The following is a 22,821-nucleotide window of genomic DNA, read 5'->3' as shown; positions in this document are numbered from 1 at the left end:
CCACTACAGCAGGGGCTGTAACGAAGTCTGCAATGAGGCTCCCTGCTTTAAGGTCACTGTGATCAGTGCAGGCAGTGTCCTGCTTTGGCTTTGGTCTGCTCTGCCCCCCATCTCCCCTATATGACAGTAGGTAAGAAGTATGGCCCTGGACTGCAGCTACTCTTAACCACTTTTAGAATGAAATTAAGACTGTGTGTGTGCTTTATTGGCCCTGGCCCTGTTTCTCTTGCTTCCTCAAAGCTGAGGCAGTACCTTGAAGCACAAGTTGTGAACGTTGCTCTGGAAATGGGTGAACTCCTGCACCTCTCCCTTTGGCATAGTGCTGCTCTCTGCGCAAGTCCTTGGCTGCTGTCCTGCAGCAGTTGCTGGGGCACAATGCTGCCTTTGAGCGATGCAGAATGCCAGTACAGAAGGTAGGAGGGCAGCTGCTGCTCCTTCAAGCCTGGGCAGTGCTGGTGGCAGCAGGGCAAAGCTGGCAGAGAGGCTTCACAGTTCAGGTCCTGCTGGAAGCTGCTGTAGCTCTCAGCCAGGGGGACCCTGTGCCCCACCAGGCAGCTCCCCAGCTGGGCACTGCCAGCACCCACCTTCCTCTCTAGAGGTAACGTTAAGCTTAGCGCCTGCTGCCTGCTATTCTAAGCCTCATTCCGCGAACAGTCTTATAGCGAGCGGCATTTGTGCGGCTGGAGCAGCGCTGCAGCGTGCAGGGAGTCCCGTTCCCATCGCTGTGTGCTCAGTACCGCTCGCACCGCCGCCATCAGCCATTTTATTTCGGAGTCTGCGCTCCAGCACGACGGCAAATGGTCGGAGCGTGGCGGCGGGGCCGGGCAGCAGAGGGCAGCAGCAGAACAGAGCAGCAGCAGAACAGCACCGAGCTGCGGGCTGCCCCGACGGGGAGGGTTTCGTCCCCAACCATCCAAGCTGTCCCGACCAGCAGATACCCGCTAGCAATGACCCGAGGTGAGGGCTGGGCTGCTTTTCCTTTGAGCTCTTCCTTCTTTTAACCTTTATTTTAGAAACTCAAATATTCACCGAATCTGCTCAGATCTCTCTGTGCTCCACCTCGTGGATGGGATGAGCACACAGCTGTACCCAACAGCGCTGACACCCCATGAAACGCCCCAGCTGAACCCACCAGAGGATGGGGAGCAGCAGTGAGCCCTGTGCCCAGCGGTGCCCTCGGGCTCTGCCCTGCAGGTACCCAGGGCTGTGGCTCCTTCAGGCACATCATAAATCAACGTCACCATACAGGGAACGTCAGCATCGAGCCCCCAGCGCCGCCAGCAGCAGCCAAACCCGGGGCACAAATGGGCTCTTTCTCTTTTCTCCCTTCAAATCTGCAGCTCACCCCAACAGACGAGGGGCATTTGCAGAGGAGAAGCAGAGTGGCTTGGCACCACCCCACCTCCTTTGGCTGCCATACACCCCTTCTTGTTTGTTTTCTAACCTGGGGAACATACAGACTTGGAGTGAATGAAACAGGCACTTATCCAAAACACATTAAGAAAAGGAGAGGTGGGGGGGAGGGAAAAAAAAGGCACAGCACAGGGGGACCTTTGAGGTAGTAGAAATTTTTTCCTTTCAATGTCTGGCACCAGAGAAGGAGAGAGAGAGAGAGAAGAGAGCGAGCACACACATGTGCACTTCGCCGTGCGTGTTGAGCGCCGTGGATGTGGCTGTGCACGTCCACAGCACGCAGGGACACGGGGGTGTGCAACCCTGTGCTTGGCCATGGTGTGCAACCCTGCGACCCCCCCAGGTGACACACCACGGAGGAGACGTTTCAGGTACAAATACAATCCCCTTCTGAGCAGTGTCCATGTGCACGTAGACCTCTGATCCCCCTTTGGAGCAGCTTTCCCGGGTAGCCAGACCCTAAACATCCAGCACAAATCCCCTCCCGCCTCCCCCCGCCCCACCTGGAGGTGCTACCTATTGCAGGGCACAGACCTCTCTTTCTCTTTCTCTCCCTTCCCACTTTGTGCAAGGGTTTCTCTTTTTTTTCTTCATTTTCAGTAACCCCCAACCCAGCTGGAGATAGGCGAACCACATTACAGTACAGGAACAACCACCATCACAAGCCTTGCCTGTGCCACAAGCAGAGGCTCATTGTGTCCCACTTGTGTCCCCACTCAGTCCCAGCTCTCCAGAGAGAATGAGCTAAAGGACATTGAGTTTTCTTGAGCATGTCAAGTTACTGTGCACCAAGTCCCACATTTGGATCAAATCCGGAGGCAACAGTTTATGAACCACCAACATGCTGCGGAAAAAACACGGCTCCTTGTTCATCTTGCTGTTCTTGTTCTTCACGATGCCAAACGTTTTGAAGCCCTCGTGCCCAACGGGCGATACCTTGAGGACCTCCAAGCACATCCCAAGGAAGACATCGTCAATGGGGTACAGCTCCAGCGTCTCTGAGGCCTTGTGCAGCCTCTTGGCCAATGGTCCATCCATGACGAAGCCTCCACCGCCTGCATAGGGTGGGTAGATGCTTTTGTTGTAGAGAGCACTGGGGATGTAGTACTTGTTCTCCTTCTTCCGGATCGGCCTGGCCTTGTAGAGGACGTCCCCCACAAAGACATCCTCTCCCTCCTTCTTGTCCTCCAGGAACTCCAGAATGTTGTCGGGACTCACAAACACGTCGTCGTCTCCTTTGAAGATGAAGCGGACGTTGTCGCAGTAGATGTTCAACCACTTCAAGAAGTGAACCTCTTTGAGAGTGAGATTGAAGAAGCTGTCCAGGAAATCCCACTGCAAAATGTCCCCGTAGATGTGGTTCTCATAATCCAGCAGCTTCTGGTAGTTGGCTCTCTCCTCCTCCTTGGAGGCCGTGCCCAATAGGAAGAGCGTCTTGATCTTCTTGCCCTCCACCTCCTTCTCTTTGCCCCACGTCCTGCGGATGGCCTCGCGGCGGTCGTGCTGTGTGATGATGGACTTGACCACGATGAGCAGGTAGACGTCCCCATTGCACTTCTCGGGGTGGTTGATCAGCATGGGGAAGTAGCGGCAGTGCCGGTACAGCAGGAACTGCTGGAAGTTGGGCTCCAGCCCTTTGAACCAGTCCAACTTGCTCAAGTTCTGGTTGGCTGAGCAGTTGGTAGTGGTGATGTCCCACGATTTGACCTGCCTCTCCATCATGCCTCCTTCCTCTTCCTTGCCTGGAGCTTTTTCCTTTTTGCTTTTCCAGAAGGTGCTGGTGATGGAGAAGGCGTTGTCTCTCTTCTGTGTTTTTAGGGGCTCTGGTGTAGGCAGTTCCTTCTGCTGCTGGCCCTGCAGGAACTGGCTGGGGGCCATTCCCCGCTGCAGCACCGTCACTGTGATCACCAGCAGGAAGGACAGGCAGACTGTTTTGTAGATGGTCTTCCTCCTGCAGGGATGAGATGGGAGTTAAGGAGAGGAAACCAGCGGTGGGGGGCTCATCTGCTGAAGGATCTGGGTGATATCATGGAAGCCACAAACCCTGCAGCCCAAAAGAGACCCACTGATCACTGCTGCACTCAATAACCCCCCAGTTAACTCCCCATGCACACCAAAGCCAGGCAGGTCTGTGCCCCGGGCACCTGGCTGCCCCCCAGCTGGCTCTGCTGCACCAATTTCCTCTGCCCCTGGGTGCCCTAGGGCTGGGGATGGCACTGCATTAGGGATTGTCCGAGCAGCCCAAGGGTGGTGGAAAAATCTCAATAGGCTGCCTAGGAACCTGCAGAAACATCCTTGAGGTTTGCAGCTGGGAGCCCAATACATCCTTGGTAAGCATAGAACAAAGAAACCGCAATAGTGGGACAGGAAAACAGGAGCTGGCCACAGCTGTGAGTGTGCACTGCAGGAATGTGCCCAAAGCAAAGGCAGTGTGCGATCCCAGGGCAGCCTCATAGAGCTATAATGTCCTGTTAGCCCCGCTCCTGCACCAGGAGCACTTCAGTTGTATAGATACACACACAGGTGAGCATATGAAGTACCTACACTTCAGTATATATTGCTTTACCTGGAGAGATCTGTAATAAATTCAGGCAACTCCCTGCCCCAATGTACTACGGCCTCCAACAGCACATCACCAATGTCACATCACCATTGTCACATCCCCACGGGATGGGTGATGCTCACAGGTGGCGATAGGGACTATGAAATGAGGGACCTCAAAGTGGGAGCTGGGGGCTCCTGGTTCCCTTCAGCACAAGGAACGTTTTCAGCCACATATTCATATAAGAAAAGTATGAATGCCATTGGGGACTATGAGAGCACGCATGGAAATGAGCAATTACTGGCAAATGGAGAGCTCCCATTTGGTTTTATGTGTGGGCACTCACCTGAGACTGATGAGGGAGCAGCCCTGATTTCATCCCGCTGCCTTTAACCCTCAGTGATCCCCACTCAAAGGTTGTTCTCAGAAACCCTTTGCTTCCAATGCGGCAGCAGTTTAACCTCAGCAGGACTGCAGGGTCAGAACCTCTCCCCCTACCTGCCCTGCAGCACCTGGGCTCCTCTCAGAGTAACCCCACTGCACTGATCCTGGCCTGGGAAACCAATGGGGACATGCGGAGCCTGAGCCACAACCACGGGGGATTCCCACTCCAAACCCAGCACTTCACAGGGCCAGAGATTTATAACCGTATGCTGGGCTTTCCCGACCTCCAGACCTTCTGCCTTTTGGTTTCCTGAGGTGGGAATCACATTATGGGGTGAAGAGCCCATCCTGCTCTCCAAAGACCCCAGACCCACCGATTTGGGGTCCACCATGGCACAGGAATCGCCGTGCCCGGCCCCAGAGCCCCGCTCATATCCGCACCACATCCCCAGCACCAGCACCGTGTCCCCGGGCACCACCACCCGCCTCGGTCGGGCTCTCACCGGCCCCATCCGGCCCCGCTGCACGTTGCCGTCGAGGGCACATTGAGGGCTCCGGATGCGCTCCTCGTTTTCCCTTTTCTCCCCCAGGAAAAGCTCAAAGCAGCGCTGTGACACGGCCACACCGGGAGGTGGGCGGCGATGCTGCGGACCCCGAGTGCTCGGGGCGATCCGTCCCCACTCCCCGTCGGGGCGCACTGCCACCGCTGAACTGCATGAAAACTCCTTTAACCACCCGAGGAGCGCTCCGTTCGGCTTTTCCCGACCCCTCAATTAGAGGCGAAGGGGCAGCGGCACAGAGCCCTTCTGTTAGCGCTGCCAACGGCCGGAGCACCGCAGTCGGGTGGAGAAACCCCGACTCCCTCCACAAGCAGCTGAGCGGATCCCCGACCCGCTGCTCCCCACCCGCTGTCCCCCTAAATCTGCACCCCCGACTCTCCGTCCCCAACCCGCTGTGCCACCGACGTGTCCCGTCGGTGCGACAACAGCGCTGGGGGTACAGAGAGCTGAGCCCCCCCGGCACGGAGCGACCCTGTGAAGACGTGGGGACTGGGGGCAGCCGCCCCCCTTTCCCCCCCTCCGGCACTCACCACTGGAACATGCTGGGAGCGGGACGCGGTCCGTGCGCTCTGCCCTCTTCCTTTTCCTCTTTCCCCGGTTTTGCATTTTTTTTTTCCCTTTTCCCTTTTCCCTCCCCTCTCAACGAGGTGGAGCTAAGGGGGACGGCCCGGCAGGTAGCTTAACTCTTGCCCTGCCCCTCTGCCCACCCCCCGCCGCCGCCTTTTCGTCCCCAGAGGCGGGGGGACCCCGCAGGAAAATCCTTTGGGTTGTTTCCCCCTCCTGCCCCACGGAGACACCCCAACCCTTTCCCAAATCCTCCATCCTCCCCCCGGGGACACACGCTGTCCTCTCTGCTCAAACGGCTCCAGAAAACCTCCAGGTCCTGCAGTGTGAGGAGGAAATAGACCCAACTACCCCTCCTCCCCCCCCACACCCCGTCCCCATCGAGCAGCTCCCCGGGGAATCCCTGCCCGGCATCACCCCACACACTGCCCGGCACCACATGTCCCTCTGCGCCTTCCCTGGCCGTTCCCAGTGCCCATAGGACGGTCTGTGCCATGACCCTGGGGAGGGCTGAGATGTGGGGCACACGGGTACCAGGGAGCTGAGCATCCAACCGGTTGGAGCAGGATGAAGTGCTTGGCCTCGTGCCTGCCACGTTAGATGGGGATGCCAAGAGTTTCATCCTAATGCAAAGAGGGGCTCACAGCAAAGGCTGGAGCCCACTGGAGACTCACCTTCACCGGCAGCCCCAAAAGGATGCCAAAGGCAAAGCCTTGAGGATACAGCTGCCATCTCCTCACATCGCAGCTCTGGGATCACAATGAGGACCAGGACAGCAGCACTGCACTGGGGGAGGGAGGGCAGCTGGCAGAGAGGCAGGAACACTGCAGTGCTGCTGATTTGGGACAGTGCTGGGGCTCCCTATGTCCCCAATGTGTCCTGGGCACCCCTGTGGGATGTGCAGTGCCAAGTGCAGGCTGGGGCTGGGCTGGGTGTGCGTGGCTGTGCTGCCAACGGTAATTAAACACCCAATAAGTGCCAGGTCTGGTGCTGCTAATGACAGAAACCCGCTGTCCTACGCATTCCCGATGCCTCCAGTTCCTGTTTTCAAGGCTGAATCTCAAAATGAAGCGGTGGTTTTGACATCAGCTTCATTGCTGTGTGGGAAGGGATGGAAGAAATGCCACATTTTCACTGCCTCCTGGTTTATAGGGTCGTTTCACCCTGCAAAAGGAGGAAGCAAAGCAGACACAAAGTGTTTTCCTCGTTTTTCTCTCCTCCACACACCTCGCTGCCTCCCACACTCCCTCACCTCCTGGCCCCGCAAACTGGTTCTACCCGAGCAGCCAGAACCCCTCTGCTGAAAGCAAAACCCAAAGAGGTGAAACTGGGTGCTGTGAGTCCACCCCAATAAAGCTTGGGGGGCACAGACCCTCCGCAGCTCAGCTCTGTGCTCAGGTTGTGCCCCCTGTCCTGTGTCAGCAGTGCCCGATGTGGGGGACAGTGGAGGATGGGGGGTGAGAGCAGGAAGCTGTGGGTTAGGGTTAGGGTTAAGGTTAAGGTTAGGGCATTGCTTTGGGGCTATAGGGCATCACTTTGAATCTGCATGGCATCGTTTTGAGCAAAGGGAAAGGGAGAAAAGTGGGATGGTGCCACCCTGAAAACCTCAAGGAGCTTCTTTCATTTGAAAGCAGACTTGGTTTGAAGTCTCTCCTTTTTCTTGCCTTTCTTTACTTTAAGACTTGTTTATACATATATATATCATCTATGCAATCCCCGCAGCCCTCCCTGTGGCAGCCTGACCCAGCCAGCACGTTCCCACTGGCGCTTTGGGTTCTGTGTCACTGGACTCATGGCTCCTGCTGCGGGACTGATGGTTTGGGGGTTTCTTCCTCCTTCTTTCTCTGCTTTCTTTCCTTTCTGCCAACCAAGAACACACCCAGAAAACCAACCCATCTCCTCCCAGTGCCCCCACCCCTTCTGCGGAGCTGGGTTTCCCGCAGGAGGGTGCAACCTGTGGGAGCCCAAATGAGCCCCAGCCCTTCAATGGCCACAGCCCAGGGCTCAGCCCGACCTGCAGGAGCACAGTGGCACAGTAACACTTTGGGTCACTGGGAGGGACCAGGGAGGGTTCTCTGCCCCACTGGGCACCCAGCCCTTGGGATTTGCACTATTTCTTCCCAAAACAGGCGAGAAAAGGCAAACTAATCCCTTGCTTCTTCAGGATCTCTGCACCAAAGCCCTGCATTGCCCCTGCAGTGGCACAGGGCTGGGGATGCATCATGGCAGGGACAGCCCCACACACACAGCCCCCCCTGCTGGATGTGTGTCCCTGCGACTCCCACTTCTCCCACTGTGGCAGTGCTGCTGCTTTAAGCCCACAGCTGGATTCAGCTGGGACTGCCAGGAGCCCTCAGCAGCCTTTTATGTGTTTTCTAGCTGCTGCTTGGCTGCTGCTCATAGGGAAACCATGGCTGGTGGGGGGGGTTGGGTGGGGGGGAAGGAAAATATTTCCCTCCCTGGGCAGTGGGGTGAGCCCCTCGTGTGGCTGTGGCTGCTGGGAGTGGGCAGCTCCCCATTGCCACATGGTTATAGACCAGCCCCTGTGGCTCATCCCTTCCAGAGGGCTGTACCAGGAATGCCTCAGTTTCCCCTCCCAGCAGCCCTGCTGCTTCCAGGCTCCAGCAGAGCCCAGAGCCAAGCGCTTTGCTGCAGCTTTCCATCAGGCTTTTTTAGTGCTCCCGGGTGTCTCCTCCCAAAAACTGTGCTCGGATGCAGCTCTTTGGAGAGAGCACTGCACTCTGATGGCCCTGGGGGGGTCCCTGCCATGCCTGAGTCCTGGGCAAGGAGCACAGTGCCGGCACACCCAGCCACATTCCTGAGGTTTGGTTTCCATGCTGGGATGTGCACCCGACGGTGAAGTCATGCTGTGGGCTGTGGTGGTCACTGAGCTAATGCATCCCTGGATCACAGCAGGGCTGCAGCCACGGACCCAACCCTGCCCAAGGGATGCTCCGGACCCAACCAACCCAAACCCCTGTGCCAGGAGTGGGGGATGAACCATCAGCAACCACGGGTCATTGGCTGAGCTCCACGTAGTGTTTTCAGTCTGCTTTGCCCCAGAGCAGGACAGAGAGCACAGCCCCTGTGGGGTGGGAGCCTGGAGCACCTGTGCAGCTCTTGGGAGAGATGGGGAAGAACAGAGGGATGGAGAGCCCAGTACAAAGGGCAGCGTGGTGACTGAGGTGGCAAGGATACATGTCAGCAGCCATGTACCAGCAGAGCACGTTCCTGCAGGATAGGGCCCCATTGAGCCATAAACCCAAGGTGTGGCAGACGGATGGGGCCTGGAACATCACACATTGGGGTGGCTGGGTGGCTGCCAACCCCTGGAATGTCCTTTCAGCCCAGCCCCACGCGTTGGCCTGCAGGCAGTTGCGTCAGGAGGAAATAGATTTGCGTGACTTTTCAGCAAAGTTCAACTTGGGTTCTGTCAACCAAAGCCCCATAAAGCAGCACATCCTCCTGGGATGCCTTTCCCATTCACACTGCAGCCCCAGCACTGCTGGAACACTCTCCATGCACACCTTCTGTGCCCGCAGGGGACATGGGGAACTCAAGCTAAGTGGCCTCTCCTCGCCTCCTGGACACACTTTGGCTTCTGCATGCACTCACACAGCCAAAACTCCAACAGCACGTGCCACTTCCAGCCCAACTTTGCTTCATGAGACTGACCTCGACCTTCAGGGCAGAAAACCCTTCCATCATCCCAGCGGGATCTCACCCAGGACCTGTGCACCCAGCAGCCATTATTCATCACTTTGACCTTCCAGGTGAAGCTCAGCCCCCTCCAGCATTGAGCTCTGAGCCGTGGCCACGCTGCCTGCCCTCCACACTCATCGTATTCATGTCCTCCTGCAGCAGCACTCCCTGCCCGCTGGCTCCCACCGCCGCTGACTCACTGAGCGCACACACTGAGCCCTTTCACATCGCTCGGCCCCAAACACTGCCCCACTCTTCCTGGCCGTGGGGCCGCGCTCCCGCTGAGCCCCCCGGCTCTTCCCAGGCGTGGGGACGGCTCCGGGCTCCCATCCAAGCAGAGAACATCAGTGCTGTGCAAAGAGAGCGGCTTTCAGGGCTGAGTCCCGCTGCAGGAGGAGATGCAGGAGGGCGGCGGGGCGGCTCGGGCAGCCTGGTGCCTTTGAGCTGCATCCAGAAAAATACTGCAAAGAAAAATAAATAGATGTGTTTGAGAAGGAAAAGGATCCCGAGCTGCTAGAAGGACAATCCCCAGCTCTGCTTCTCCTACCAGCAGGGCTTGAGCATCCCCACAGCCAGCAGAGAGCCCATGGGGTCCCGACCTCACGGGAGCACCCAGTATCAGTACAGATGCTCCGCTCAGGGGCACGTTTCACAGCCAGGAAATAGAGGCTATTTTTGGCACAATATGGAAATCAATGGGTTTATGTGAGGAGGGAGGGGAGAGGCCAAAGAATGTACTCTGTATTTACGGACAGCTCCAACCTGCTCCAACCACTCCCACCTTCCTGCTGCAGAGTGTTACCGGACGCTGTTGTGCAAATCAGGGGATGGCCGGCACTGGAAACGACCTTCAGCATCACGGCAGGAACCAAAGCAGATGCTGCCTGCCATAAAACAGTGCAGCAAGGAAAGGTGCAGCTCGGGGAGCTGCTGCTGGGTGCCACTCCTTGTGGGGGGGAATCAAAGTGTGCTCCCACTCTGCACCTTCTTATCAGCGTCCTCTGGACCGAAAGGAAAAAACGTGCTGGGTTGGCTGCCCCAATCTGTGCCGTGGGTTGCACTAATGGATGTGGAGGAGAAGTCAGATCGTGGGTAACAGCCCACGCACGAGGCAGGGTCATGTAGGTGCTGGCTCACACGTGTTGCAATTTCCCTATGGCATTATTGGACACTCAGCCCCAGCAGGAGCCAGGAGCAGCCTCGTGCTGAGCCCTGGCATTGCCAGCCCCAGGCAGGTGCAGAACTGCCTCGGGGGGGAAGGAGTTAAAAGAAGACGATAAGAGGGAGACACGGCTCCTGCTCTGTGCTGCTCTGTTTGCATTTCAGACAGGAGCCCGGTGCCAGGGCACAGAGGTATTTCTCAATGCTGTGATGTTCGCAGAGAGCTGGAAATGGGTGTGGCGAAGTTTCTATTCCCCACTCTTCCACCATGGCCACAACCCCCGCTGGCATTTCCCCTTGAATCAGAGCACCGAACTGATAGCACTAATCCCTTCCTGGTTAAGAGCCAAACAGAAATCAGAGATGCACAAGTCAACTCGATCCGTGTCGATCCAAGAGAACCCGTGCATCAGAACAGCGTTAGGTAACAGAGCAGCTCCCACACAGCCCTGCACTACCTGAGCTCAGCTCTGCTTCCCCCCCTGCCCCAGGGCACAGTGTGCTTGGGGCAGCGCCTGCCCTATGGCAGCTATGGGAAGGCACGGCAGAAAGCCCTTTTCCTCTCCCTGTCATCACTCTGTGCTGAGTAACGGGGCTCAGCATTCACCTGCTCCTGTGGTACGCGACCAGCAGGTTTGCACCCACACCTCTGTGCCAATCACACCCACTCCCATCATCTCAACAAGCCCCACTAACGACGTGCTTCCTCAGGAGCTGATTTTCCAGTTGGGACAGGGTATCCCCAGCAAGAACCACACTCACAGCCCAGAGGAAGGTCACACACAGGAACGTGTGGGCAGCGCAGCAGCACCAAACCACGTCACTCAGATAAGGCAGCTTATGACCCATTGCCTCGCTCAACGCAATGGTGGGATCCGGGCTCCAGCCCCACTGCCCAGGGGTGGGTGGATGGAGATCTCATCCCTGGCTGCATGAATATCAGTCGCAGTCCATCACAGACCTGCTTTAAACTGGTCTCTTTACAAACCCGTTCTGCATAAAGCACTGGCGTCACAAGTCAGAAGGGAAAGGTAATGAGAGATCGCAATCAGCCCCAGCACAAAAGGAAGGAGATTCCTGCATAATTCCGGCTGCAGTTGGAAAACCTCTGCTGGTGGGATCAGGTCTGCGCTGCTGTGCAATGAGAGCCTTTCCTGTGCCACAGAGCACACAGAATAATTCCAATCATAGGAAAAAGGAATGCCAAAAAAGCCCCAAACAAAACAAAATTTCAAGGGAGGGAAGGAAGTCGGCAGGAAACAACAGAGATGCTCTCCAGAAAACGGCAGGATGGAGGCCAGGACTGTATGCGGGAGCTGTAGTGGGAGGCAATGATGTTTTGGGCACCTGAATTGGAACAAGCAGATCTCCATGAGGGGCTGAGCCACCCTCTGCTCCCCATGAGGAGCGTGTCGTGTCCTCACCACCGCTCCAAGGGACTGCAGAATCATAGAACAGCTTATGTTGGAAGGGACCTTAAAGACACTCATCCCATCCCCTGCTGGGGGCTGACTGCCTCCAGGCTGCCCGAGGCCCACCCAGCCTGGCCTCGGGCAGCAGCAGGGATGGGGCACCCGCAGCTCTGTGCAATGTGAGATCTGGATCTCCCCTTTTCAGCCTGGATTCCACAGAGCAACATGTTACTCTCATTAGAAAGATGTAAAATCACCCAGCCCAGGTGTGGTTAAGCCTTGATCTCTGCCCTACGCAAACAGCTCCTGGAGCCATGAAATTGAGCCGAGCTGACGAGACTCACCCCAAAATCAACTTTCATTGCTGCCATTTCAGGTTGATTTGGGGTGTGATGCACAGCGCCGCCACTTTGTTTGGTAAGAACGGTCCTCCTCCATGCTACCAACACAAACCATCAGCCCCAAAGGCAGCGCATGAGCAGACAGGAACAATAAAGCCACTTGGAAGCGTTCAACCTCTGCCAGCAGCCAACCGGATTCAGACAAGGAGCAGGGCAGCCAGAGCAGCACATGGCAGATGGAGGCAGAACCGTATCACTTGGCACCCAGCCGCTACTTCCAGCACCTATATCTCATCCTCACCTTAGCTCTGCTTTTTCATCACCCTTCAGAGCAAGAGGAGCATGCACTCAGAGTGCAACCTTGACTGACAAAGCAGGGCCTAACAAAGCACCTCATGCATCAGCAGGATCAATGCTGCTGTTACACTCACCCAGTTGGCTCATTAATTCTTAGAATTAGCTCCCAGCATCATTAAGAGGAAGGCAAATAAAGCACAGCAACACTTGAAAGACTTGTAAAATGGAAAAAGGAATTGTCCTTTAAATTAAACACCGTGTGAGGTCATTCCCATCCACAGCGAGTAACATAACCGGCCCTCTCCAAAACTTTGGCCTTAAAATCACACCAGAAGAGCACTGTGCGTATTTGAAGATAAGCACAAGGCAAACATTCAATGCTGTCACCTGGATATCTGAGGGTTTTTCACTTTCATTTCCACAGATTAACATCAGCATTGATTGCAAATATAACCAGGAAGGAACCTTCCATAGAAGGACACGTTCCAGAAAGCTACAGCTGATTGCAGAGCATCAGGATCCTAAAGAGCAAAGCTTGGACTGTGACCTTGCAGTGAACTCAGTGCCTTTCCTTGACCATCTCATAAAGACCAGAGAACTTTGTTTAGAACAGACAACTCAAAAATGAGCCGAGCTCCATCATCACAGGAATAACTCATAGCCAGAGAACTGCCCTGCTTCTCTTCCCATCCCACTCTACATTTACATCCCTCAAAGAAACGACATCTTGGACACCAAACCAATGTCACTGGTGGCATCCCAAGTACAGTGAGAAGCTCATACCTGCACTGCAGCACTACAGAACAAACACTGCCAGCTCTGCAGCAGGCCAGGCTGCATGAGGGAGCCATGCTTCCCATTCAGGTGGAGACAAAGCTGCTGAGGACAGAATTTATCACAAAGAAAACAGTGGAAAATAAACAAATGCACACCCTGAATGTCCATGAAACACCAAACAAGCTTATCGCAGAGAGAAAAAGTGATAGATCCCTTTAGAAACAATTTTACTCTATCACTGTCAGATGATTTTAAAGCATATAGAATGAACCCTCCACGCAAACGTAAATAGACAAGTGCAGTTCACGTTTGGACAAGGCTCTCAGAGGGAATGTTGGATTTTCGGGTGGTTCTGTGTGGAGCCAAGAGTTCAACCTGAATATCCTTGTGGGTCCCTTCCAGGATGTTCTATGACTCAGTGTCTCAGTAACACTGAAGGTAGATGTATGCAGAAAGCATGTGAGCATCACACAGCACTTTGGTCACAGGCAAAGAAAATCCCACATCTATGCCTTGTGCAATTAGTGCAAGTAACACTGCAGCCAGTTCAGGTGCAATCACACCCCACTCACTCAAAAGGAGGACGACAATCTTTTGTCAGGTTCTCATCCCATTGCTCAGCCCATCATTTATTTCAAAGCTCCTCTCAAGTCTTTGGCAAATCTCATGCATTAATACAAGAAATTGTCTCCAACGTGACACTCAGCACTGCTGTGAAATAAATCTGCTCTGTGCACCTACAGATGCAGATGAGCATGCATAGCACTTCAGTGTGAACAGCTGGGCCGCTGATATTACATGCTGCAAAAAAAAAGACAGCTTTGCAGATGAAAAAGCAAAGCTGCCGACTATGCAAATCCACTGGGTGAGTTTTTATGGCTGCTTTCTATTGCCGCCTTTGGGGCAATGGAGGGACATTCTTCCATTAATTGTGTTAATCACCTTGGAGAGGAGGTGAGTCAATCTAAGCACAAATCAGAGCTTTTCTGTGATTTATCTACCAGGGAGATCTGCAGGACAGGGGTGATGATTAACTGCCTACCATCACTTTATGTCCTATGTGTTAAAGTAACACCCACACTGCCAGCTTTGCGTGAGCCCTGCGGACTGAGTTTCATATCAATATGATTGGATTTCAGACTGTAGGATGTCTTTTCCTTCAAGAGATCCTAACTCCAATTTGAAGGAGGTGAGAGGAACTCGTGTGTTGGATCCCCTTCTGTCAGACAGTGACACAGCATCACTGGTCTCATGGCGATCACACCAAGAGAGGAAATGGCCTTGGCTATTCAGTTGCCACCACACACCATGAGGAACAATTGGAGGTCTCATCACAGAGAAGCTTTCTTCCGGACACGATTGCTGGCTTTACAACTCTTTGCTCTCAAGGGGGAGGTAATTGCCATTATTGGAGTTGCTTGACCTTTTGGGCTAAGCTTGTTTCTCAAGGTGGAACTCCAACACAAAAGCTTTAACTTATCCCTTCCTAAAAGCATTTGCTTTTTAAGTCCATTTAAAACTAACACATGCTTCCTCCCATGCTTTACAGCTTCAGTGGAAGCCAAGTTCCAACGTAAAGTACATATGAGTAGGAGTAATTACTACAGATAAACCTGCTGATCAGATCTCCAGAGGTGAGCGTGAGCGGCGCAGTGCGCTGGCACACAGCTTTACAACTGCCACACATTGATGAAATACTTTCCAGTCTTTGATGTTCGAATGCAGACCTCACTCCACACACAGCTGCTCCAGGCAGTGAGGTTCTACACGTACAGGTACGCTTTCCCTCCTAGTGCTGATCCCTTGAACCCAGATATCCCCATGCTCATTTACAAAAGCATAATTAAAAAAGACAACAGAGCAAGTTACAGGCAAGCAATACCTAAACAATACAGCTTGTTGGCTAGACTCCTGTGCTGAGCCCTAAACACCATTTTCAAAGGCCATTTACTCTGACACAGAAAGCAGAAAGCAAGAGACTTTTCTGGAGGCAGCAATGTCACTTTAAACTATCAGAGACGCTGGGACTACATCCATCTCCTGTATCAGCTGTGGGCAGCTGATGAGACCTCGAATTGTAACAAGGTCCTTGTCTTAGCCAGCTTTAGAGATGACAGCAGATGCAGCCCATCAGATAATCCCTGAATCACCGTGCAAGGCGTGCGCCGTGCAGTGTTAATAACCTCTTCTCAGTGGGTCGCCAGGAAAGCTCATTACAGGAAGCTGGCTCTGTCCTTCGGCAATGTGACAGGTGATTCTCGAGGAAAGAAACTGTTCTCACTTCCTGGAGGACTGGCTGCCTGCAGGAAAATAAAGAGAGAAAGCTTGTCAGCTGAAAGCAGGATTTATCAGAGGGCAAGAGCTGCCTGAGAGGAACTCGACAGGTACACAGTCACCATAGAGAACATACACAAAGGCACCTTAATCACTTAAAAAATGCAGAAAGTGTTTATGGCAACAACTTGTCAGGGGACACCGAAAGAATGCCTGGAGCAGCAGGAAGCCGCCCACCAGTGCCCAGTCACATCCTTGTTCCTTTAGTACAGATTTTTGTTCCACTCCAGTTCCACCATGCCCTGGGCACATCTTGGTACAGTGCACACATCCCTCCTTTTTGGCTTGCCCTTAAGAGGTGCTTGGAACAGAAGCAGAGTAAGGCACAAGGTAGATGAAATCACTCAGCCATGTGTACACAGAGCACATAAAGTGCAACTGAATAACTCCAGATTTGGAGATCCGCTCTGTGTTCCAGCCGGGCTGCCAGCCCTGCACCAGCTATAGGAAGAGGAATCAGCAGAAAGCCCCAGCGTGGCTGGTGGCGTCTGGAGGAGCTGGGTTTTGCTGCAAGGTGCAGCTCTGGAACCCTGCTAACAGCAGGCTCCATCTCAGGCAGGATCCTGGCCCCAGGGCTGGAGCTGCGTTGAGTACCTGTGCTCCCTCTGCATTCCTCATGCATTCCATACGCTCTTCACACTCCAGTCCAGCTAGTTCAGCTAGGTTTGTGTAAAAGCAACTTATTTCCAGCAAAAACACCTAAAATAAATATTAAGAGAAAGCTAAAACTTCAGGAAAGCATCCTGAAGAGAAAAGCTCTAAAAAGAAACTAGAATTAGGATTCAAGCAACTTTTGGTGCGTGCACCCATACTGTGCTTTTCCCTTATTCAGTACAGCTTTTCCTCTAACAAACTAGTGACTCTGGAAATGAAATGAAACAGGAACCGAAATGAACAGACTGCTGGCCACTAGCTCCACACGTACGTAGTCAGTACTTCTATCACAGGAAATGGAGCGCATTGATGTCAGGGGTAAAACACAGTGCATACACAGCAAAAGTAAAGCTGAACAAGCTGGCAGTATTACCTAAGCATGGGACCATTCAAGCAAGTACTCAACACATCAAAACCACTCTTAGCCACCAGGGACATTCCCTTCCATTGCCCCACCTGTACTCCCTGAAAGAGACGTGCCCTCCCTGCACATACACTGTGTAAAGCAGCAATGAATGAGCAGCACAGAAGACATAGGAAGTTCTTTCCTTCTCTTTTCTATGTTATTTCAGTCCCTTGTGTTTCATTTTCCTTACCTGTAACGGGATGTTAATGATAAGCACATATCTCGTATTTCTTGGGCAGGTGCACAAGGCATTCAGAGCTACCCCGTTTTCCTTGCAATGCCTTGAAGGTAACAGTTTCAGCTATAAGTGGAGCTGCTGTTACCTTGAGATCACCACTAAACTTCTCATGATACCTTTGGAATAGGAAGATACAGAGCACAGCTCCTTCCAGCTTTAATTGCTCCTGGCCCCAAGAGCATGCTACCTGCACTCCAGAGGAAAGGCTTATCACTCAAGAATGCACCGTCACACTTCTCCCCCTCCCCAACACCCACAGCTTATACACACCCTGTACATCTCCATACACTGCTGCATGAATATCTGAGACGAGCATTTCTACATCACTCCAACCTCAGGTCACTGCCCTCCTCTCTTCTGAGCCCACTGCAATCTATCGCTGCTTGCATTTCTTCAGGAAACGACTCATCCAGATGGTTCTTAAATGTGAGCCTCCAGCAGAAGGATGAGTGCCACAAGCAGCACGCCATGCCTGGCTGCCTGCTAACATCTGGTCTGCATTCAGTGGCAGCACAGACACACCCAGGGACCCAAACTGAAGAACGTTAGACAAGTTATACAGGGGAGCGAACAAGTGTCTAAAGGAAAGGAGACAGTAATGACATCCAGAGAATGTCTAATATGAGACTAGAAGTTTCCCCCCCCATACTTTGGAGAAATTGGGCCACTTTTCTCCACCCAGAGACAGGAAAAAGCGTGTCTCTGTTCACATGACAGTCTGGAAATAGGAGCAGTGTTCAGCAGGATATAATTTCATGGCTGTGCATCCTGCAGATGACAAGTACAATGTCATATACTCCTGGCACGCTCACAGCACACGACTTCATTCCTGGAGAGCTCCTGCAGAGCTCCCTCCTTCCCCACCCCAAGTGCTGACAAGCAGAATAGTGACTGTTTCCACTTACTCTGTCTGCTCCTTGTGGATGATCCTGAGGAGCTGGGACGGCTCGTTTGTTGGGGTCCAGACTGAGAGAACTGGGGGGCAATGGTTGGGATCTTTCCCTTTCTGGGGCTGGCACTGTATATTTCAGGAGTGCGAGGGATCTTAGGTTTGCTGGTAAAGGCTGAAGAAAACTCGCTGTAGAACATGGAAAAGGGTTAGAACGTGGAGAGAAACATATGCACAGTAAGCCTGCAACCAGGTGAAACCAAGTGACAGCATGCCAGCCCACCCCAAATGCAGGGAGACCACCAAACGGAGAGGAAGGTGGCACCGCAGGTACTACCCCAGGGCATGCATCCACCACAGCCCCCAGCTCTATGGATGTGTCACTTCTATCCAAACCCTGTTCTTTAGACAACAAGGTTGAACCTGTTCAGCTAAGTCCCCCACAAGCAAGTAGCAGACACTCAGTTTGTTTTGTCCAGACTGTTTTCTATCACCTTTATCTTACACAGACTCGTTCAGAGGTGCAAAATCTATATAGGGGTGCATAGGAATGATCCTTGTAGGCCACAACAGTGACAGACACAGAGCCATGTTGGCTCCCAGCTGTGACAAAGTTCATAGATCTTCCAAAAAATTTTTGTCAAAAGCAAGAAAAGCTGTGGTGGTATCTCTAAAATACATTCCCTAAGCACACAGGTACCTCACTCACACTGAGAACACTGCTGTTATTTCATATTCTGCACATGCTGCAAGAATACCAGTCTTTAGGATTTAGCCCATAACTACATGAGGACACACTGTCCTTTCCAGTCCTTAGCATGAATATGTTTTTTCTGGTATACAAAAAGTGAAAGCTACCAGGAAATATAAGTTTGTAACATAATTTCGAATCTATATTCACGTTGGTTCTGCTAAGGCAATTTTCTCTTAAGGGGAGAAAAGATTAAAGCGAAATAACAGCTTCATGAAGAAGCACATTGTATTAAAAGGAAATAAAAGCAGAGTCGAAGTAGGAGATCCATAAAAACTGCCATCGAAAGGAAGGTGATTAAAATTTTATTTGGAACGTGGCAGTGTTATTAGCTCCATCAAAAGAACCTTTGTGAGCACCACAGAGGGTGATTAGGGGATTTTCAAGACATTTAATCCCTCTCCCCCTCCCGGGAGCACTGCTGAGTCAATGATCAGCCATTCCACTCCTTGCTTCACCTTGCAGGGAGATCTGGCAGCCCTTGCTTCTTTATATTTGATGCAGCATTAACTGTCTGCATTTTGCATTCGTATGTGCTAACTATTAGGGACAGACACCAACTCGTTTCCTCAGAACCACCTCAGCAGCCCTTCACCTTCCACTGAGTATGACAAGCATTAAACTTGCACCATTTCAAAAGAGGAGGTGGCAGATGGCAGCAAAACAAAGCTGGGCGAGATTCACCCTGAGCTGTGAATCACAACTTTAAATGTCTCCCTCCATCAAACAGTTTCATTGTTATGGCTTGTCTGCAGCTTTATCCACTCAGGCTCAAGAGCTGCATTTCAATACATTTCAATGTGGTATCTTATGTGGACTAAGATACGTTAACACAGATGAAAATGCAAGACCCAACAGCAGTATTTGAGCCATAAATAAGATTCTTGGTTATTTGGAAATGCCTTTATTGAAGAGAAGGAATGCAAAATGGCACAGTATGATGGCTCATGTTATTTGCAAACTATCTGGAAAGGGTTATATGAAATAACTTGCTAGCAAACACTGTAAAGGTCAAAGAATACTCTGCTGGTATTCTGACAGGACGTAAAGAAGATCTCAAGTCTCCCTGTACCCAGGTGTCACTGAACGACTCCATCTCCTACCGCAACAATACACGAAGACCAACAGAAGCAAGTGAAATACAGCTTCCATCATAAACTCAAGTCTACTACAGATGTACGCTTTATTAGCTAATAAGCACAAAGCATCTGTGTGCTTACATGGAATCAAAGAACCACAAAATGCTTTGAGTTGGAAGGGACATTTAAGATTATCTAGTTCCAAACCCCCTGCTATAGGCAGGGACACCTCCCTCTAGACCAGGTTGCTCAAAGCCCCATGATCAAAATGCAGCAGAGAACAACAGTGCAGAAGCAGCTGCCAGTCTGGTTTACATCAGTTGCAGCCATTTGTTCCTAGAGAAACACAGTAAATGTGATAGACGTGCCACTAGTAGGGCAGCTCAGACTGATTTACTTCAAATGTAACTTTGCAGATCTCTCTGCAGTTAAATTCCCAATTTACACTGCTCAAGGAAGAGGAGAAATACTAGTGGTGACCTCAGCATCTCCATGAGTCAGCCCTCCTTTTCCCATACTGAACTTTTCTGGATGGTCTCAGTATTTCTGTAGTAGGAAGGAGGCACCTCTGGCAGTAGATATATGACCAAAGCAAGGATTAATTAATTCACCCTGCTTTGCAAGCACATGAAAGTACGCTTCCAAGGAGGAAAGAACAAAAGGAAGAATAAAAAGGCTGGTCTAGCTATTGCAACACCAACATATCAACAAAAGACCCTGACACAGAAAACCCTATGTTCTGCTCAGACTGTGAATGGCTGCATTCCAATATCTGTAACTTGAGGATGCTTCCGTAAATACCAATCACTGCATGCACGGTGAGGAAGCATGAGATGAAGAGATATTATCTCCTCCTGCAGTACTGCATCAGTTTGGTTAGAAATATATTACTGAGATTTAGACACACTTTTATGCAGAAATATTCAAGATTATTGAGGACATATCTTTTTAACACTGGATAATGACTGCAGGGAAGCACAGCCTCTCACTGAGGGCAAGATACTCCCTGTTTATCAGCTCTTGCAAGCTGAAGCCTGAGAAATAACCTCCCACCATCCACCAAAGCACAAAACAAACAGTTTGGTCTCCACATTCTCATGGTCTGTCTGTATTTGTAGGTAAGTGCTCAACTACTGTTAAGAGAAGCAGCACAGAAGTGAAACTATTAATGCTGGGATAGTGTGACTATTCAGCACTTAACTGATTGACAGTGATAATTTGTTGACAGTCTATTATTTCTCAGATCTCACCATGGAAGCAGCACAATTGGAATATGTTTATATATATGTGTGTATAAATATAAGCATCTGTACACCAGAAAGAAACAAAGCTCTAAGCAAACAACTCAGTCCTCAGGAGTGCTAGGGCTTTAACAGGTAATTAAGCCCCTCTGAAAAACCTGACCCGAGAAGAGTCGGTGAAACCTTTAACGCATCTCCACCCACTCTGTGTTTTACTTTTGGAATGTATTTGCTTTTAACATTTCTATACTCTCACTGTTTAAAACTTGGCCCAATCAAATTAGCTTTAGGAAAAAGCCGTTAACGTCTGAAGGACACATGCAGGTCCTGAAAAACTTTGGTCCAATTCCTAATGAATTCCTACCTCTCGTCCAGGATATAACATCACTGTCCTCCATATGACAAAAACCTCAGAGAGGGCTCAATGTATGAACAGGAGAAGGAAAGCAAGACCTTTCTGCTTTTAACAGAAACTGTTTCAAGACGAGGTTGAAACCCTCTGCAGGGAGAGCCTGTAATATTGACTTCCTTGCTCTTCCTACATAGGAAATAAACCATCAGGGACTGTGGTCAGCAATGCCAGCTACTCAGCGTGTTTAAACACAGCATATCCACTTAAATACTTAATTTCTCTTCTGGACATTAATTCCTGCCCTCTTTTCATAGCTACACCTCTACCTTTACTATTCCAACGATTTTTCATGGGGTACAGTAGAGTCATCTAAGGAAGCAATCAGGAAGTTTTACTTGCAGAAAACCAGGCTGTGCATACATGTGATGTTCATTAGTAACATCTTGCTTGAGGTTTCTCCCATTCTGGACCAGATGCTTAGAAATTGAACGGCTGCCTCTGGCACTGCTAAGGGTATTTTGTTTGGCGAGCACTACCACAGCTGTCTCAGACCAGACTACATCATACATCAAATGACTTCACAGATTGTCTTCACAGCAGCATGGAATTAGCTGGTAAATCCCCTCAGGCTCCCCTCACAATCTTAGACACTCATCTGGATAAATCATACCTATGAGACTGCCCATTCACTTTGTCGTGGGTGAAGTCGGTAGACTGGGAAGACAAGATATCAGCAGCTTCGACACTTCGATCCATCCTACGGCCTGATGAGAATATTTTAGATGGCTTTGTTTCAATTGCTGTTTTAAAAGGAAACACAATTCAGTGAGGAATTCTTGACAGTTTGCTTGAAACACAATCAAGAAGCTGTGTGAAAGAAAGGCTGTGATAAAAGCAGGCTACTGAGTTACTGTCACAGAGAGCTCTACAGCTCATCAGCTGAGCCAAGCTAACTGCATGTGTGCATGCTTCTAGCCCTTTACAACTGCAAAGTACAATATGCTTGGATCCTTTTCAAAGCAGCTTTACTTTGCATTTGTGATGGGCTAGGAGCAAGCAGACCTCCATATATCAGCTAATAACTGATACCCTACTAAAATCACAGGAAAGCAACCACCTGCATTGGTCTGTCCATATCCACAGCAACAGGCAGCCCACAGCAGGCAAAAAAAAGTGTTTAGAACACCTCTGTCAGAACTGAGGTCTATTACATTTGTTAAATAAATGTTACCTTCTGCCTTGTGGTAATGTGAAACAGAAGGACAGTCAGCTTGCTGAGAAACAGAAGAGTACCAAGATGTGCAAATCCAATATGAGGGCAGGAAAATCCCTAGCTCCAGTCCTCCACATTCCTCCCATGCCTGGGACAGATTGCCCTCCTGTTTATTTGCTCACATGCTGATAGGGATACAGTTCAGGCTCCTCTCAAGCAAAAACTTGGCTACCCAGTACACAATCTGTCTGGGATTCACTGTAAGCATAATAAGATGACCAAGGTTCATCTTTAGTCCACAAGCTTTCTGCTTGTAGGAGGCAAAAATAAAATAACAACTACAACAACGACAAAGAGTCAGAATTACTATCATAGACTCATTTCCAAACTGATAACATGGGAAAATGGTCCCAGACAGCATCAGAAAAAGGAGAAAGCAACACAAGAACATGTGAGTAGATCCAGGCACAGCCAACATAGAAAACAGGAGAGGTTTCTTGATGTTAAGTTT

The 22,821-nt window shown here is 51.2% G+C and overlaps 2 protein-coding genes across 9 annotated transcripts in view; both read right to left on the bottom strand.

Moving 5' to 3' along the window:
- Nucleotides 1-1,552: 1,552 nt before the first annotated feature.
- B3GNT7 (UDP-GlcNAc:betaGal beta-1,3-N-acetylglucosaminyltransferase 7) lies at nt 1,553-5,495 on the bottom strand. Its single transcript, XM_015871855.3, has 2 exons — nt 5,430-5,495; nt 1,553-3,364 (listed from the first exon to the last, which is right to left on the bottom strand). Exons 1-2 carry the CDS (start codon nt 5,438-5,440, stop codon nt 2,158-2,160), a joined length of 1,218 nt encoding a protein of 405 aa, XP_015727341.1. The 5' UTR covers nt 5,441-5,495; the 3' UTR covers nt 1,553-2,157.
- Nucleotides 5,496-13,745: 8,250 nt separating this feature from the next.
- ARMC9 (armadillo repeat containing 9) overlaps nt 13,746-22,821 on the bottom strand; it is a 49,538-nt gene continuing 40,462 nt past the window's right edge. For 7 of the 8 annotated variants that reach the window (XM_015871767.3, XM_015871766.3, XM_015871768.3 and 4 more), the window contains 3 exons: nt 21,768-21,897; nt 17,691-17,863; nt 13,746-15,453 (listed from right to left, as the gene is read on the bottom strand). In XM_015871767.3, the coding sequence (XP_015727253.1) occupies nt 15,431-15,453; nt 17,691-17,863; nt 21,768-21,897 (326 nt within the window). In that variant the 3' untranslated portion in view covers nt 13,746-15,430. Of the gene's footprint in view, nt 15,454-17,690; nt 17,864-21,767; nt 21,898-22,379; nt 22,569-22,821 lie in introns of those variants that run through there. The other variant, XM_085513126.1, reaches the window with a different exon arrangement.

Source organism: Coturnix japonica, chromosome 12 (genome assembly GCF_054131305.1).
Source record: "Coturnix japonica strain WE chromosome 12, WE-NBRP24, whole genome shotgun sequence".
Classification (NCBI taxonomy): domain Eukaryota; kingdom Metazoa; phylum Chordata; class Aves; order Galliformes; family Phasianidae; genus Coturnix; species Coturnix japonica.
Note: the sequence above shows the minus strand (reverse complement) of the source record. Positions and strands in the feature narration are given on the sequence as shown.